The following is a 19679-nucleotide window of genomic DNA, read 5'->3' on the forward strand; positions in this document are numbered from 1 at the left end:
TTCAAACCTATTTACTGTTAATTATTTTTTAAGCATCCTCATTAGGATTTTGGATATGATGAAAATCAATGATATAAGACAAAAGCACTTTGGGTCCTCTACAGTTTTTCAGAGTTTAAAGAAGTCCTGAAATCTTAATGCTTAAGTTTCACTGATTAAATCAGTGGCTAGCACAGATTGAACACTCATGAAATATGCGATGAGCAAAATCGAATTATCAAATTGATAGAACAACCTTCGGTTTCAGAGGCTATAAATGTCTTTTGTGAGGACTTACACTTTCTATAATTTTATTAATTGACTCAAACAATTAAAAGTCAAGAAGAGAATGAGCAAAATCCACATTAAAATGTATTTTTAAATAAAAAATAACTTAGAATATTAATTATGTCAATGCAGTGAAATAGTGTATTAATTAAAATTAAAATTATAAGTGAATATTATTCAATACATTAATCAATAATTAACCAGGTATTCAGAGGCTATTGGTTTGTCTAATGGACAGAGTGGATCCTACTATTATAGATACCCATGGTGAGATTTCTAGGGAGGGCAGATATATAAAACATTAGAATTTGCAAACAAGCAAAATATTGCAGACTTGCTAGAAGCTTTATAAAATGTTTTTAATACAACTAAGTCTTAAAATTTTAATAAAATTGTCAAGAAATGTATCAAACCTCCAAATCTGTATATGGCAAAACTCTGTCATTATGATAGTTAATTTGTAGGAAGTAGAGTGTAATATTAAATGAAATTAATGAGTATCTGCTGTTAAAGAGAAAAAAGCAAAAGGATATTTCATATTTCTTAACTCTAGAGTTAAGAAAACAAACATCATATGTTCAGTATGATTAATACACCCTACTTTAAATGCATACATATGAAACTCATTTCAAACGTATTTCAATGTTAGTACCTAAGGTTTACACTTAATTTTTTATCTTTTTTTTTTTTTTTTTACTATTTCCTGATTTTATTTTTCATTGTACAACCATTTTACCAAAGCTGGAACCTGGAAATAGCAAACATTTTTACTTAGTTGATTTTTATGGCCATTAAGCTATGCGATCTATGCTTTTAAATTTTAGGAGTTCAAAATTTAATTCAGGATTCTAGAAACACATCATTAACACTTAGTAATGAAAGCTGAATAAAGGATTAACAACTATTCTTTTATTTATTTATTTACTTTTTAAAAGAGTTTATTTATTTATTTGACAGAGAAAGAGAGATCACAGGTAGGCAGAGAGGCAGGCAGAGAGAGAGGAGAAAGCAGGGTCCCTGCTGAGCAAAGAGCCCAATGTGGGACTCGATCCCAGGACGCTGGGATCATGACCTGAGCCGAAGGCAGAGGCTTTAACCCACTGAGCCACCCAGGCGCCTCAACAACTATTCTTTTAAATTAAATCAGTTATGACTTTTACTGATCAGAAAAAAAAAAAAGCTTCAGGTGGTGCCTACACAGTAACATTTTTCCCTCTGTGTCTTCTGGTTTTTCCTTCCTTGTCTCAGTAGTTAAGCAGGGCTGATAACCTCATTCAGGGTTTATATGATTGCATATTTTATACTTAAGAAGTGCATTGGGCAATGTCCTATATGCAGTACCTCAGTGTTATAAGTGCTCTAACAATACGCTGCGTTCCTTTCTCTGCAAAAGTTCTAGGTTCCACCTCTCCCCATGGCCCCTGGGGCAGATCTTAATCTTGTCATGCAAGAGTTAGCTGTTTGGGCTGCCTCTCCACACTCTAGCCCTGCCCATACTCACTATGGACGTTACCATTATAATCATTAAAATGCCCTTTTTGATCATTATTTAGCCACTCTTAGCAAGATGGAGGATGAAGGAAAATCAGACCCATCTCATTCTCTTGAGTAAGACTCCCTCAGAGGAATATACTGGGCAGCTCATCTTCAGCAGTGCCCTGGGTATGAAAGTGAGAGATGGTGGGGAAGTTTCAGAGTCAGACCCAGAGTTAAAATATGTTTCTAATAGTTAGAGAAAATTTGCTTTTAAGAAGGACCTTACAAATAGATAAGGAAAGCAGTACTGTTATCAGGAATGTTTATGCGGTGTGGAGATAGCCTTTTCTCAGATGTCCTTGCGCCAGGCACCCTGGGTTTTGAGAAAGGCTTCAGACATGAAGTAGAGAACAGCAGTCTCATGGCTTAATCAACGTCTTTATATTGTTCAGTGTGACTGTTCCACACATCCAGGGGTCTTCTGCTGTTCCTTCCACTACACAATCCATTCTGGTTAGACTCGCTTCAGACCACTGGCACTCAACAGCCTCCTTCCCACCATCCTGCATTAGGTTGTGGCAGCTTCCTTTTCTGTAAACTGCTTCTTTCCTTCCATTATGGACCCATAACCTACTGTCTTTGAGAAGTTCAGTATCTGTCTTGTCAAAGTCTGCTCCCTTCATCTCTTGTAATTTCCAAGCACTAAATTTGACCCTTAGTTTTGTTCCCCACCAAAAGATTATAACCCTTAGGGATAGGAACCGAGCCTTAGACCTTCTTCTTCCATATGACGGTTCCACATTGTGTTCTCCGTGCTTAGTTTGGTCAGTCACACAGGCCCTAGCATATCTGTAGCTTAATACCAGTATTTCTATCTTGATGATATGTTTTTCCAAAAATAAAAATTTCAAGAGTCTGACTTTACAGTGGGCCATCCCGTGGTATTCTCTATGATGTCATTGTTCTTTAATCTCCACAACAGGAATTCCTGTCCTTTTGTAAAACCAATCTCATTACAAACTCTGTAATGTCAAGGCTGTTCAGTAATAATCACAAACCAACTCTATCCACTTTTTTTTTTTTTTTTTTAATTTGACCAATAGAGATCACAAGTAGGCAGAGAGGCAGGCAGAGTGGTAGGAGGAAACAGGCTCCCTGCTAAACAGAGAGCCCGATGCAATGCGGGGCTCGATCCCAGGACCCTGGGATCATGACCTGAGCCGAAGGCAGAGGCTTTAACCCACTGAGTCACCCAGGCGCCCCATCTATATCCACTTTGTATTTTCACCTATCATATGCCCCCACCCCCACTTTTTACCCAGGTGAAAATGTAGCTTATATCATTGTCCATAAGCAGATTCCTATCAAATTCCCCTTTAGTACCAGTGATCATTTTATTATCCTGGCCTCTACTTTTCACACCTTAAGAAAAAATAAGTACTTATTTTTATATTCCTTACTCCATAAAGTTCTCTTCTTCACTCCATGAATTTGTGACTCTTTAAAATTACAGTTTAATCTTTTTTGTTGCTGTTTTATGTAGTTTCAGTTATTTATAAACTTAGTTATTTATAAAATCATTTTATATTACTTGGTACATCTTGATAAATTGTACTATTAGTGTTCTTTTGTGTCTTATGTATGTGTATTTATTTTCCAAAGTTTCTCATAAGTGTACCTTTGGTTATTTTTGAGTCTCCCACAATATAGTACTAATTTTCAAACATATTACATCCTAATAATCTACCCTTACTCAGGTCAAAGGAAGAATTTACTATATATAAAATTCTTAGGATATTAGGGAGTCATATACCCAAAAAAAAAAAAGTATTTTATGCTGGTTGTAAGAATCTTATCCCAAATTAAGAGCATGTGGATCTTTTTACTTCTGGCTTGCAAAATTCCCACATTTGATTCTTCCAAGGACAAAATGCTGATCCCAAAATACGCACTCACAAATTTTTAAATATAGGAATAATTAGGTTTAATTTTTACTTTGATATTGCTGGAGTATGTAGATTTTAATTTTAAAGGGGTGTTTGAATTTTAAAATATTATGTGAAATAACAGTATTTTAAAATTAAATACAAAATAAACATAAGAAAAAAAGCTATAAAAATATCATGTTTAATCATATCAGATAAAAATTTAAGTTTTCTACTTTCGGTTGCTTTTTTTTTTTTATTTATCTAAACAGGCCTAGACTGCATATGCCTTCAGAATTCTTTGATGCTAATCTCTTATGATAACCAATTAGTTTCTAAATTTCTCAATTCAAGGGCTGACTAATACTGTTGCCTAAGCATTAGGTGGGTCATGTTATTTTAAACAGAGATGATGGCTAATAGTAAGCAGTGTGTCAAGAACCAGAAGAATTGAGAAATTGGAAAATTTTGAGACACCCTGTCTAAACAAGATTAAGACAAGACCAAAAGGATGATCATGCTTCTAACCCCAAAGATCTTTGTGATAGCTGCATTCTTAAACATTAGGATTAAAGGGCAGAATCACATTCAGCATGCAAACACGTATTCATGAAAATCCCTGTCTTTAAACAAAAATTTAAGAATGTCCCAGCCTGTCCATAAATGATAATAGATTAAGAAACATTGGTGTGAGGGGTCAGATTTTTTTTCCACAAAGAAAAACTAATTCCTCCTATTTTTAAATATTTTACAATACTTCCTTCCCTTTTTACTACTTTTCCATTAACACTTAATTTTTTAAAGCAGTTTGGTTCATAACAAAATTCAGAGAAAGGTACAGAGATTTCCCACATACCCCCTGCCTCCCCACAAGCATATTCTCCATGACCAGCATCCCCCCCAACAGTAGAATACTGTTTCTTTCCTTCACAAAATATACATAGATTTTTGTAAGTTTATTTCCACTTTTATTAAGCTTCTTTAAAGAGTGTAAAGCAATCATTTTTCATATGTAGTTTGTATCTAAATATAAATATACAAGCTAAAGATTTCATCAAAAATAAATACTAAGAGCAAAATTGGGTAGCAGTGTTCAGTTTTTCGGTGTGGTATCATCTCATCTATTGATGTTATTAAAGCAATTAATTATCATTAAGATTCAAATCATTTACTGCTACCAACTGTTTACTAAACATTTCATTTCATTTATTTTTATATAATCCTATATATTTACTCTTCAAAATTTACAGACAATCCAGATTAAGTCATGTCTACAAACACATAATTAGAACATAAACCTTTTTACAAGTTTTGTTATTTTGACTTCTTGCAATGCATAAGAAATCTACTAAATTTCTTTTTTATTAACTTAACAACTTGAAATTGTTTTGATACCAGAACTACATACCCCTAAGAGAATATAAAAAGAAAATTCATTGTGAGCCAGTTTTGTAACAATGAGGTAGAAGCAGAATGAGAAAATGATAATAATCCTACTGTGTGGGGGGTAGAAATACATATATATTTGGTATTGTTTATTCTATATAGTTTTTCTTAAACATGTTGTTAAAATAAATCTATACCTTTATATCCAAGCGAGAATCAGATAGTAGCCTATTATGTGTAGAACCCCACTGTGCCCCTAGATTTGGAAGATTCTTGTTAGAATGTTCCTATTGACAACTTTCAAAATACCTAATTTGCATAAATCATTTTTAAGATTCATCTAGATTTTTAAAAAGGCAAGAAAGAAACCAAGCTCAGGGTTTTTGGAAATTGTTTTATTGGCGAGGTCTATGGATGGACACCATTGTGTAGGGGCTGCTGATTTTCCCTTTACATATTTCCCCATCTCCCTTCCCCAGGTGTTGCTGCCATCACTACCTTTCCCTTCCTCCCCTTTCCTCATGGCAAGACGCATGGAAGAAGAGTGCTGTTAAGGCCTCTCCATTAATCAACAGGTATGGTGGTTCCCATGAAGCAATACCGCTGCCCCTCCTCTGCGTTCTTCATTAATAGTCTAACTCCTTGAAATTCAGAAGAAGCATTTCTACACTACACAGAGTCTACTGATGTGGCAGATGTATTCAACTTGAGTGTATCTTTACACATTTCGGCATGCTATGCATTTCAGAATTCCCTGCACAGTTAGAATTATTTTTTTTAATGTAAAGACTACAGAAGAATTAATGATACAATTTTCGGAGAAAAGTGTTACACAGTTTCCTCGACTGATCACATAGGAAAGAAAATCTTGTATGCATATGCCACTTTCAGCCTTCTACAAGACTGAAAACAATTGTGATATAACATACCTTTGAAAAGTGTAAAATGGGAATGTTTTGTGAATTTTAAGTCATAATTCAATTAGTATCACATTTGGATTTTCAAAAGCATTGCACAAAACTGCATTCAGATGAAGGATGCTTACTCATTTGGTTACAGAAAATTAGGTATAAACCAATTCAAATAAATCTAAATCCCCCCACAAAACCATGTCATTCACATACGAGAGCCAAATGTATTCTAATCGCTTTCTGCAAAACTTTTTTTTTTTTTTTTTTTTTTGGTCAACTCAGCTGGTGGCATTTGAAGGAGATGAAGGTGACTGTTTCCTCCAGCAGTCCCAAGATTATCTCTGTTCAGGCTGCTGTATTTTGAAAGGAGCTAGGTCCCTCAGGGCTCAAACTCCAGCAGAGTCATAACCTATAAAACATAAACACTTATTCATCATGGGGAAAGACCCACCTCCTTGATTTCCTTTTTCACTAGAAGAACTGGTCCTTCTAGGTCCTGCAGGGGCTAGTTTTGGGGATATATCAGGTTCTGCATTACACCCTTGTGATTCTCTCAGGATTTTTGAGACATGTGACTAGAACACTACCTTTGGGCTAGGAAAATTGTTGGCAGACACTTTAAAAAATAGTTAAGTGTGTCTCTAGGTGTGTACATGTACAGCAGCGTTATTTGTGATATTCTTTGAAGTGGTAGCATAGTGAAGACTTGTTTGTTCAATAAACAAAACAGATCATTTTGATTTACATGCATTTTTTGCCGATGCAACCTTAGCCATTAAAGGCTGAACCATTCATCTTCACTCAAGAACGAATGGCCAAGTTTCTGATAAAGCTCTGCAATCATTGGTTGTCCTCCATAACCCCATTTCTACACATGGTGTTATCTTTCACATCCACAGGCCTTCACAGAACTGGGTCTCTCCATCTGGAGGGCCCTTTCCCCATGTCTGTTTGGAAAACTCACAAAAATAATAGTAGACCTGTACTGAGAGTTTAACGTGTGTCAGGCGTCATGTTCATGAGTTTCATCTCCATTTTCTTAATTCATCTACACAAAGGAACATAGAGTTAGCCATTATTAGCATCATCCATATTTAAGAGGAAAAAAAAAAGTGGCTTGGAGAAATCTAATATGGCCATGATCACTCAGAATCCACTAAAGTAGGATGTGCCTTCTGTAATTTTTCCTGTTTTTTCCCATGTGAAGCTGTGACTCTAAGTCACATTCAACTCTGACTTACAAGAGGACAATGATTTCATCTTCTCTTTTACGAACTTTCTATGTCAACAGTGTTTGTTACTCACTAAATGTTAGACAAATGAGTGAATGTTTACGAAACTGTCGCTCATCTTTCTTATCTGCATGTGGACCATTCCCCTCATCCATACTTCCCTCTACTGTTTTCATTCCCTTGGTATGTTCCTCTTGACTATTATTAGCTTCATAGATTACTCACTATATATTGTAAGAAATATATTATACAAACTAATTCATTATTTTCTCCCAAATTTAGGACCAGCAATTAAAAACCAAGTAACTATAAAATAATTGCAAATGCAGAAAAAAAACTAATTTGAATTTATAAAATTAACCAAATCTAGTGTTAAGAAGTATAGCTAGCTATACTTCTATCTCATATGGAAAGAAGATTATTCAACAAACGCATTCTAAGATTTTGAGGAAAGGTAACCAGAGCAATTCTTTTTTACATTATAGGAAGATAAAAGAAATGCATACCATATAGGTAAGAGTCTTATCAGTTTACCAGAAAAGAAAAGAAAAAAAAAGTGAAGATTAAAATATAGATGAGATTAAGAGGATTAATCAAGAAGGAAAAACATTTTTTTGAGAAAAAAAGAAACCACCAGAGTCTGGAAAAATGAAAAAAAAATGGAAAAGCAATAAAAAAAGTGAAGGAAACATATCATTGAAAACCAGAGACACTGAAAGGACTTAAAAAATATACGAAATAAAACTGTGAAGGAAAACAAAATCAATGCAGGAAGAGAAAAGGGACTTTATGAATTTCTGTTTCCTTCATTTTTAGAAAATCTTTTGAAGTCCAAGTGCTGGAAAGAGAAAGAGCAAGTTAAGATATGTTGATTTGGGAACAGTGTATATTTCTAGGACTTTTTCTGGGGTAATAGTGCTTTTGAGAGCAAGATAAATGTTTCAACATTAACTTGGAGTATTTAGAACTAAAAAGATTGTGCCTCGAAAATAAATTGAGTTAAGGCTTGATGGAAAATTAAGATACAAGTCAAAATATCCCTCCTAACCATACTCTCTAGCAAGATAATCATAAAACTAATTAATCAATCTATTAGCTCTGTGAATATTGTTCCTATCTTTTTTAAATTATTATTATTTATTCTAATGTGGAGTGACTAGAACACAGAGTAAGTGTTTGCTGAATTAGGCATGGAATTTTAAGAGAGATTATGGTCAACCAATCTAGTCTTAGATAATGCCATTATAAGAATCACTCATCTCTGCTTGAATAATTCCAGTGACACAAAATCCAGAGGTAGCTCGCCGTTATTTTGGGACATTTTGAACTTCTCAGCTTTTTCTTATATTGAGCCAAAATCTGTCTTCCTGTAACTTGAATTCATTTATCCTGGGTTTTCTCCTTGGGAAAACACATAATAAGTTATATTCGTTTTCCAAACAAAAGTATTTCCAAGACATATATTCAAACAGGCCCTCTGTCATAATGTTTACATATATTGTGTCTCCCTATGTATTATTTTCTAGGTGAAAGCCCCAGTTCTCCTAATTGCTCTGTGTTGCTTCATTGCAAAACCTTTTAGCATTCATTTAGTGCAAATGCTTTTTTTTTTTTTTTTTTAATAGAACAAGGAATTCAGGATGGGCTCCCACAGTTTATATTCTCATATTTGGTCAATTTGAAGAGCCTGGAAAATCCATTTGAATACCTTCAGAGAAAAAAGGGAGGTGCAGCTTAAAACAGCATATGGCTTTGATCTGAATTTTTACATTAATAAAGGTATGGTTTGGATAGTGAATAGTATAATGTAAAAATAAAATAAATACCACTATGTATAAAAACGGCTGAAAAAAGATAGAAAAATGAATTAATATTTAAAAAATAACATTTGATGAAGGTAAAAGAATTTTCAGTCTTACCTTTGTATTTTTAATTGAATACATATTTTAGTTCGGTTGATGCCTGAGATAGATGTTTTCCTGAAAAAACTCCGTTCATCATTCTAACAAATCTCGCTCTTAAAAAAAAAAAAAATCCCTAAGTGGATATAATATCAGTGGATCAGTGGAAGTAAAAGACAAACAAAACAAAATCAAAACAAAAGCTATTTTATTTTCTCAATAAAATTACTGACTCTACTGATGAATAATATGTGCTAACATGTAGTAGTATATTACACAGATGTCAAAGAGGACAGAATAAGACTGAAAGATGTGTAAAGGATTCCCTGTCAGATATGGACTTTCCCCAATAAAAGTTACTGCAAAGTAAATTTTTCATTTATGTAAAGTGCCCCTTAATGCCAAACTGCTGTCAGTGTCCCTCGGTGAGTTCTATTTATGAGTAGATTACGGCACTCTCTCAGAGGCCCTGCACATCTGACTTTCAGTGAGTGCCTACACAGAATATATGGCCTTTACTAGAACCTGGAAATTTAATTAATTTGCTGGCAGAGAATACTTTTTATGCCACATGGCTTTTCCCTGACCCTACCCAAGATTTCCATTTTCAGATGTGCTTCATATATTATGAACCTATATAGTCTTAACGAACATTTTCCATATGGTAATTATAATGTTTGACTTTATACTCTCAAAAGTTCCAGTGCCTACATAAATTCTTTCTCTTTAATACTAAATGTTGCTTTGTAAGTTATATGAATATATGCCCCTCATTCTGCTTTTCTTAGACTCAATTCCCAAAGCAATATTCTTTGGTTATTTGATTATATGTAAGATTCTTAAGCAATATTCTCAAGAACAGAAAACCTCTATCTGCTTTGTCTATCACTGCTATTAAAGATGTGTTCTATGTGCAGCATGTCCGATTTAATATCTTTCACTCTGTCTTCTAGTATTTTAGAAAGAGGAGAGTGAAATGCAGGATATTTGGGTTAATCCCTTGCCCTCTCAAGACCTCATGTACAAATTCCCAAAATGAGGAGTTTAACTAGCATGTTTTTAAAGTAACTTCCAACTTTCTATGGAGTATGGAAGACAAGGAATTTTAGAAATTAGAGTTTTGTTCTAGATTTGCCAATAAAACTATATTTCACCTCCCCAAGATATAGTATGCTCATTTGTAAAATACAAAGACCAAGTTAGATCAGGGATGTCATCTTTAGAGACAACATGTGCTGACTTATTTTTCTTTCTAGAGCTTTCTTTTGAGAAGGATTCTGAGAATTTTGCTTTTGAAAATAGGCAAATGCAAGAGAGTATCTGGTCCTCTAAGGAAGACAGGTTGAGGAGAGGACCACCACTTGAAATAACTGAAGAACTTGAATGCAAAAGAGAGACAAAGGATTGAACTCAATCTTTATGATTCTTAAGGGCAAAAAGAATGCCAGTAGGCTTAAATGGGAGAAAATTGCTTCCATATAAGGGTGAAATTTATTACCTTTAAGAAATAATAAAATCTGCTCCATAGAATAGTGTTTGTTCTGCAATCTGTATCACTAAGGATGTTGAAACTTAGGTTGCATGATTAACTTCTCCAAATCATTATTAAAGGACCTCATTCATAAGATAGCAAGTTAGAGAAAATGAATTCCAATGCTAATGGTCTGTGATTACATGATAATCATCAGACATAATAATAGTGATAGTTCTCTCCTGGAATTTGGTAACGTAAGTCTCACAAGATTTCATTGAAATTGGTGATTGAGAATTTTCAGTACAAGTTATCATAATTGTTAGCCAGTGCCCATAGCATTCTAGAAAAATGCTTTTATCTGACCAGTGCTAGTGTTCCGGAGAGAAAGTCACTAATTTTTATTTGTGGAGTCATTACTTCTTTTCTATCCGGAGAATCCACCTTCTGTCCTCATTATGAATGCTATTTTTCTATTGCAATGTAACTGACTATAATAAAAATTGTAATAAAGACAGCTTGCAAAAGTAACTTAATGATTCATTGTTTTTAATTTATTAAGATTGGGACATAAAGCATTCACATAGAATCATAAATTATTTTATTGGGAAGAGATTATGAAAATTCCTCATTTCAAAATCCAGTAAAGAAAAAAAATAAGCAACCTTTCAAGGTCATTCAGTCAGTGGGAGAGGGGTGATCCATATTTCCTGAATCCCAGTATAGAGGCAACCAAATTTACTGCAGTAGCTTGCTTAAAAGTATAGATCTTGGTGAGTTGACACTTTCTTTTGTGTCCTTAGATGCACTACTTATCTTGAATCAGCAGGATGAAATAAGAAAGCAAACACACAATTTTATTTATAAGAAACAGAAAGCACTAGGTAGTGTAGCCTGCTGTGTTCCTGGAGGGGCATGGAAGTTGGCATCCTTTTGTAAAGCTTGACATGACAAACATTCTTTGTAATCGTCTAACAACTTTAGCCAGAAGTGAAACCAGTCAAAAATATATTCCAACTTAAAGTCAGGAGCTGCATAATATGATCTTATCACCTCTATTTTGTGGCTGGAGACACCACAATATGCAACCTTCCCAGAGTGTATAGTCAATAAAGAGGGGCAAGTTACCAAAGATTTCCAATCATAAGCATTAATCAGACTCAACTATCATTATTTAAGCTTGCCTGTCCACTCTAATCAGAACAACAGGCATCAATTAAATAAACAGAACATCTGATTATAAAAAGAATTGTTAACACGGGCACATTAGCTGGTTGTAATAGGATATGAGCTAATTGACAGGGGGAAAATGTCCTTAGACACCATATGCATATTGCTCAGGATTTTAATTCTTCGTGATCTTTGTTGAACGTAGCACCTTGAAAACCAACGTGTTCAAGTAATGAAGAAAATGCATACAAATATTTTTAAAACAACAAAAAATGTGGATCTAGTCTTGAAATTGCACCAATTTTGTGAGATAATTGAAAACATAATCATTACACTAGTTTTACTGATTTCTGTATTTATGAATGAGAACAAAAAGATGAGATTGGGAGGACTGATGGCTTTACAAAGGTGTTTTAGATTATTTATTTTAAAGTCCCCCCCCCCAATAAGTCACTGTACTATCAGTGACTTTTCTCCCTGTTTTTGAACTAGTTATCAAAAAGGCATACATTATAAGTCTTTCAATATGTGAATTAAACAGGTTTTGCATAGTAAGTATCTTTCAGTATATCCATAAAATATTTTCTTCCAAGAGACTGAAGTTCTAATTTTATCACGGAAATCAACAGAAAAGTAACTTTCAGCTAACACACTAATTTGCTTTACTGCAAACTCTGCTGGATTGCATTAGGTTAGGGGAGAATATCCAAATATTTTTGGCTTCAGTAGGAGTGAGAAAAGAAGCCAGAATAAAATCATTTGGTTATGTTTTGCAACACTTGAACTTAAGAAAATTGTGGTTATGCCTCAAATACTGAAAACATATGCTGAACTGTGATAGGTAGAAGATATTTTTATGAGAAAGTAAAGAGAGGAGGAGGTAGGTTAAAATTCAGCAGAATAAACTACTTGTGCATGGAGTAAATACTGAGTGAAGGAGAAAGGAGATTTCTAGAACCCCAATTTCTAGATTTCTAGACCTGCCCGAGGATTCTTCTTCAATGGTTCTATGGCTCACTGGGCAGATAGGCTCTTTTTTTTTTTTTTTTTTTTTAATGTTTCCAGAATATATGTCATGGATATGTGAGTGTTATGTAAACATAACAACATTTTGAATACATAGGTAAAACAAAGAATCTATTTATGACCTTCCACGTTGCCTTAATAGTGGTATTGAGATACTATATATCGCAAAAGAAATACAACCATGGACATTTAAAACTACAGTTCATTATTTTCGATTTAAAGAATAATGAAAATTTAGAAAGGAAATGTGTTTCATGTAACAAAAGTCTCCTTTTAATAAGCCTCTTTATTTTTTTTTTTTACATTTCTGTTTAAATTCAAGTTAGTTAAGATACAGTGTAATACTCGTTTCAGTTGTACGGCATGGTGTTCAACACTTCCGTACAACACCCAGTGCTTACTACAAGTGCCCTCCTTAATCCCCATCACCTATTTCACCCATGCTCCCACCCACCTTCCTTCTGATAACTGCCATTTTGTTCTCTAATTAAGTTTGTTTCTTGGTTTCCCTCTCCCCCCTTTTCCCCCTTTTGCTCATTGTTTTGTTTCTTCAGTTCTTCAGATGAGTGAAATCATATGTTATTTCTATTTCTCTGACTGACTTATTTCACTTAGCATAATACTTTCTAGCTCTGTCCATGTGGTTGCAAATGGCAAGATCCTATTCTTTTTTTTTTTTTTTTTGTGGCTAATTAGTATTCCATTTAACAAGACTCAGTTTTCAAAAGAATTTGTTATAAGTTATGAGGAAAAAAAATTAATGTAATTTTAGCCAAGCACTTTAAAGTTCTAATAATATTTTAACAAACTAAATTAGTTCAATCTGGAAATGAAATAATTTACAACTGAATAAATGATCATGGGATATCATAGTATTTTTAAAGAATATGACATTTCTGTCTTTTTTTTTAAAGAGAGAGTTATGATATTTATCTCTTTTAATAAAGAAAAAGTATACCAATACTTCTATATAATACGTCATTCCTGTCGTTAAAATAATGGCTGGCAAAAAACAGTCATTATCTCATTACAAATTTAAGAATACATTTTTAAGAAAGAAAAAGCATAATGAACAGATAAACCATGAATGTATTTTGCTAGGTATGTAATAATATGTTTTTCCAAACATAGTTATGTAAGGTGGTCATTTTATTTTAATGTAACCCTTAAGAATGAACACTACTTCAAAAAGATATCAATGAGTTTGCTAGGTTTTGTAGGGGTAAAAAAACCCCGCTTATTGTTTCAAGAGTGTGAGGCTCAAAGCACTAGATTGGTAAAATCAGATGGTTCAGAAAGTTTAAGAAAGCAGTGAATCATCTAAAATGTGGTGCAAATATCACTAACGTTTTCCAAAGATGCCGTTTATCCAGGAAGGGCTGTGATGCTTTTGTAGACATTTCGCTTTTACCTCCAATTGCAGTTTGTTTATGAGATTCAGTAATGAGGATGACTGTGTTTTGAATTTTACTCATAAACTGAGGAACACTCAAAGGACCATTTGGGTAATACAGAGTTCTTTTTTTATGCCAGGGATTTATTATAAATAACTGTGAGATTTCAAAGACGTTTTCTCTAAGGAAATATGTGATATATACAGCACCATTAGTAATTAAAATGATGAACTATTTTCAGGGCTCTCATACAGTCCAAATGTCAGAGATACAAATTATTTTGTTTTATTGCATGAGTTACATGTAAAAAAAAAAAAAATAGAATAAACATTGTAACTGCCCATTGCCAGAGCATTTTTGGGAAAAGAAAAAAACATAAATCACTGTTGTTAAGTGTTACAGAGTTTACTTCATCATGGCTATGGTTTATACAAAAGCGTGTGTCCTGTAGTTGTATGAATATTGTATTTATAAGGGAAGTGTATATATTATGTATTCTTCCAGAAGTCAGATGGCATTAAATCAATCAATCTCAAGACTCTCAGCTCTTCACCCTGATCAGAGTTTAATACCCCTGCCCAAGTCTTAGACTCTCGAAACCCCCTACACCCATTGCTTGCATTCACTGGGGCAGGGTCCAGTGACGAATCCATTCCTGGGGTGCCCACCTCCCCTTTCCTCCTGGGAGGAGCTCTCCAGACCTGCAAGACAGATGCCGAGGCCAAGCATCCCCCAACCATACTGGCAGATCCGCATGGAGGAGGAGAGAGTCCTAGGGGTTCAAAGCAGTTGGTTGGGCCTCAGAAGCGGGATCACCCATACATTGTGGCCTCAGAGACGGGTAAGGGTGAAGGCTCTGAAGGGCTGGGTGCTGCTGCCTGCAAGCTCTTTCCCACCCCTGTGACTCTTCTCCGGTGGGGATTTCTTGCTGCCATGCCCCCCCATGTCTTTTAGAAGAGGTGAGGAGCCTCATCTCTTGTCTCAGGCACAAGTCCTCCTATTTAAGGTCAGAGCCTCAGTGCCCTGCCTTCTGCATGATCCCAAAGCACAACTTGTGAGTGGGGAGGGGGCTGCCCCTCCCTGACTCCCATGCCCTAGGTCAAGCAGAATGGCTGGCCTGTGCTGCCTCTGCACACAGGAAGTCCCCCCTCTCCAATATACTGGCTTGAGGCCTGCCTTCCCATCCCCTCCCAAGACATCTGGATCTCCCTTGGGCAGTTTTCTATAAAGTCTGCAATAATCTCAGGAAAAAAAAAAAAGTGTTTGTGGGTTATTCTAATGCCTAGAACCCTGGCACTTAAGGATTTACTTTGTTGACAATGAAACTCTTAGACCCTTAAGCTGCAAATGAATTTTTTTTTTTTAATCTGAAATAGTTTATGGTGCTAAAAATGTGTACCTTCATCTATTTTAGTGAGTGGTTATTTATCTATTTTACTTTGAATAAATAATTGGAGCTTCCATTTTTTTTTTTAAACTTTCAAGTTCTTTTTAAGATTATTTATTTATTTATTTGACAGAGAGGGAAATCACAAGTAGGCAGAGAGGCAGGCAGATAGAAAGGGAGAAGCAGGCTCCCCGCTGATCAGAGAGCCCGATGTGGGGCTCGATCCCAGGACCCTGGGATCATGACCTGAGCCAAAGGCAGAGGCTTAACCCACTGAGCCACCCATGTGCCCCGGAGTTTCCATTTTATTTAGCACAAATCCCAAGTGAAAGGAGACATAGTTTTTTTTTTTTTGTTTGTTTGTTTGTTTTTTTTTTTTTAAGATTTTATTTATTTGTCAGAGAGAGAGCATGCAAGCAGGGGGAGCAGGAGGCAGAGGGAGAAGCAAGGTCCCTGCCAAGCAAGGAGTCCGATGCAGGACTTGATACTGATCCCAGGGTCCTGGGATCATGACCTGAGCTGAAGGCAGATGCTTAACCGACTGAGCCACCCAGGCATCCTGACATAGACTTAATGAGTAACTGGCTGGCAGAGTAAAACACTTGCATTGAATTGTCATCGATGAAATTTTGATAGACAGTGTAACCACTCCATGCTCTATTCTCTCGTCTGTAAAAATAACATAGCAACATACATTAAGCCCCCAGTAGATAATGTGGGCATTATACAGATTGTGGCCTTGAAATAGAAAGGGAGATAGAGAGGGAGGGAGGGAAAGAAGGGGAAAGAGAAGAAGGGAGGGAAGGAATGAAGGGAGAGATGGAGGGAGTTAGGGAGGGATATCTTTCCTACTGATTTCCTGCTGATATATAAAAAAGTCAATCCTCCAATACAATTTGGAGATGCTGCATCCAAGTAGAGAGGACAGAGAAAATGCACATAGTAGAATATTTTTCAATTAAAAAATGAATCTTTGTAGATGGGCTTAGAGAAATGCTTTTAGGAATGAATTGAAAAATGAGAATTGACTGTGGCTAGGTCATGTAATAAGGCACTATTCACACTTGAAAACAAGCAATTTATGAAAAAGCAAAATGCTGCCATGTGACATTACTTCCTACAGTTAATGATAGTTGGAACCCTTTTGGTATGACCACATTTTTTCGATAATCTTCTAGAGAACTCTTACATGATGGTGACAAAAGAGATCTGGTGAAGAAATTACAGGATAAATTTCATGTGAAATGTTACAGGAACAATCCTTACACATGCGATTGTTTATTTCTGGATAAATGAATTCTGGATAAATGCAAAAAATGTTCAGCTATTTATTGCAAATAATTTGCAAATATGGATAAATGGAAAATACAAACATAAGACTGAAAATTAGATGAGAAATGTTAATTCTCTTATAGCAGTTAATTAAAATGTCTTTTATATTTCTTTCATCTCATTTTCTCTCCTTGGATTTACTGTATGTTATTGATGCAAATCAACTTTGGCTGCTAAGGTAGCCTCAGTTATAGTCACATGATTTTATACAATATAAAGTGAGAAAAATCACAGTTGGACTATAAATAAAACTGATAATATCTCTACTGAGTTGAGGAAAAGGGAAATAAAATTTATGTTTAAAAGGTATTAATATGAGTAAATTGAGTTAGCTCCCTTTTTATATTTGGAATTTTAAAAATTAGAGTTGATTCCATTAAAGAGGTGACTAAAATATAGAAGTTAAGAAAAAGGAGGTAGAGTTGTGATTTGACATTGAAATGAAAATATATGGGTCTATAGGTCTTCTAGGTGTACTATTTTATCTCTCAACAGATCTTCTCTTGCCAAATGAATAGACACTTACTAGGTCTTTTATGGGACCATTTGTAAAATACTTGCTGTATTCTTTTTTTTTTTTTTTAACATTTTATTTATTTGACAGAGAAAGACACAGCAAGAGAGGGAACACAAGCAGGGGGAGTGGGAGAGGGAGAAGCAGACTTCCTGCAGGCTCCATCCCAGAACCCTGAGATCATGTCCTGAGCTGAAGGCAGATGCTTAACAACTGAGACATCCAGGTGCCCCAATATTTGCTATATTCTTAATGAAACTTTTAAATTAATGTGTTTTCATTCATATTCTATCTTATTCAAAAATGATTTAATGTGGCTTATAAAAACATGAAATCTTGACAATTAGTCATAGTTTCATTATGATTGACGCATATCTAAGTCTACCAAAAATGCAGCCCTCTTTTTCCCAGTGTACTGTTCTTATTTGAAAATTAATTCTGGTGATTGCTCACCACATAAGAGTGCTGTCAACTGATGCTGAAATGTACTGCACAGCTATTATAAACCTTATCTATTGGTCTCCTTACCTGATACCATTTCATTGTTTTTACTGCCATCTTTCTGCTGCAAAAAAGGACCAAGTCAACTCACCTGTCCTAGCAGATATATACAGGATGTCTGCTGCTACTTTGGTCAAATAGAACATGCCCAGAGGGTTTCAAATTTTGTCTCAATGGTCTTAAAGCATTTCCTCTGACCTAACTAATCTCCTTCACTCACCTCTGTACCCACAAAGTAATCTGTTTTCCAGGGTTGGTAATCTGCCTCTTCCTTTCCTCAGTCAGCACTCACATTTATCCGGTGCCAGGAACAACAGAATTCAGTTGAAAAAAAAATGCACATTGGTTTTTGAACAACCTGAGTTGGTCTTGGAGGAAACAAATTATTTGAGCTGAATTCCTTCTTCTATGTGAAAGACTCTTAGGATCCTAGAACAGGGATATCTGCTGTTTCAACAAATGTTTAGTAAACAGATGTCTCTCTAATTGATAGAATTTGAGTATGACAAAATGATAGGGAAATTTCTAGCATTGGGTTGGTTACAGCACCACAGATTCATGCCAAGGGACATAAGCTAGACTTTTTCAGGTTGTACAACCTAAGTCATTGCTTTCTTAAATTATTAGCTTTCAGGTTCTTACAAATCTACAAGGTGTGTGTGTGTGTGTGTGTGGGTGTGCACATGTCTGTGCACTCATGCATGTATGTTTCCAAGGGAGGTGGAAAGGTGATCAATTAAGTCATTCTGTGTAAGTGGGAGTAAGAGTCTTGAGATTGCACTGAGGGTCTTGACTTCATATCACTCCACTCAGCTACTCCTCTCAGTAGCTGTGCCACTTGTGTATTATTTCTGTTCCAGTGACAATAGCTCGGCTGGGCTTCCGCCATGCAGGTCATAAACATGCAAACCAAATTGTATTATCGTCAGTGTTCTAATCAACAAGGTCCTCTTACTTACATTTCTGGTATTTATCAATCATGGGAAGTGAGAAGTGGGATATATTACGGCTGTTGTCAGGGTGAGTTGTCAGGGTGAGCTGACACAAGGAAGAGGTAAGCCATCGGTCCACTACTGAAACGATCCTATGAAACTCAAATCTTGGATAACAGTAGCTAAAATCAAGAATATCTGATAGGGGCTGGCTAATAGATTCCTCTGGCTTCTGGTGTAAATCTGGTCAATCAAAAATAAGGCTTCAGAGTATAAAATACCATGCCATATGTTGATTAAGTACATGCTTTGAGGCTGAAAAGTCATTGAAGATTTCCTGTTCCTTTCTAAATTTGCTGAATTTCTTTTCCTGGATAATATCATTTTGTTGCTTTTTGTATATAGGCTACCTGTCAATATTTGAGATTCCTAAATTATGAAGATGTTTTCTCAGTTCTTGATAATTGTTTAAGGCCAAATAATACATTTGTATTGTTACAACATGATATGCTTTTACAAATATGGTGGTAATTAAGTTCATCTAACAATGAATGATAGTATAAAGTACTTCCTTTATGCCCAATCTGTGCTATGTGCTAGACTGAATTCATTGGATTCACCCTGTTGCTTATATTATTTTCCTCCTTTTTTTTTTTTTCTATTTCTTTCAAAAGGAGTTTCTGGATATTCCTGCGTTTTTCACAGTTCATAGATGGTAAAACAGTATAGACAGTGCATTTTAGAATTTATGATACTTGCCAAATCTGACTGGAATGTCAGAAAAGAGTGAAAGAAAAAACAGCACAACTAAGCAAGTTACCCCTTCTTCTCATTTCCAAAGTAATTTTTTAGGC

General features: G+C 35.1%; 1 protein-coding gene across 5 annotated transcripts in view; it reads left to right on the plus strand.

The window, feature by feature from the left end:
• PCDH7 (protocadherin 7) overlaps positions 1–19679 on the plus strand; it is a gene marked incomplete at its 5' end in the record, with an annotated part of 389689 nt that overhangs the window by 191576 nt on the left and 178434 nt on the right. Inside the window, 2 exons of one of the 5 annotated variants that reach the window (XM_080797205.1) lie at positions 5534–5629; positions 8823–9269. The exons of 3 other annotated variants lie outside the window; for them this stretch is intronic. In XM_080797205.1, the coding sequence (XP_080653331.1) occupies positions 5534–5622 (89 nt within the window). In that variant the 3' untranslated portion in view covers positions 5623–5629; positions 8823–9269. Of the gene's footprint in view, positions 1–5533; positions 5630–8822; positions 9270–19679 lie in introns of those variants that run through there. One more of the 5 variants, XM_080797204.1, reaches the window with a different exon arrangement.

This window comes from Martes martes (assembly GCF_963455335.1).
Source record: "Martes martes genome assembly, chromosome: 2".
Classification (NCBI taxonomy): domain Eukaryota; kingdom Metazoa; phylum Chordata; class Mammalia; order Carnivora; family Mustelidae; genus Martes; species Martes martes.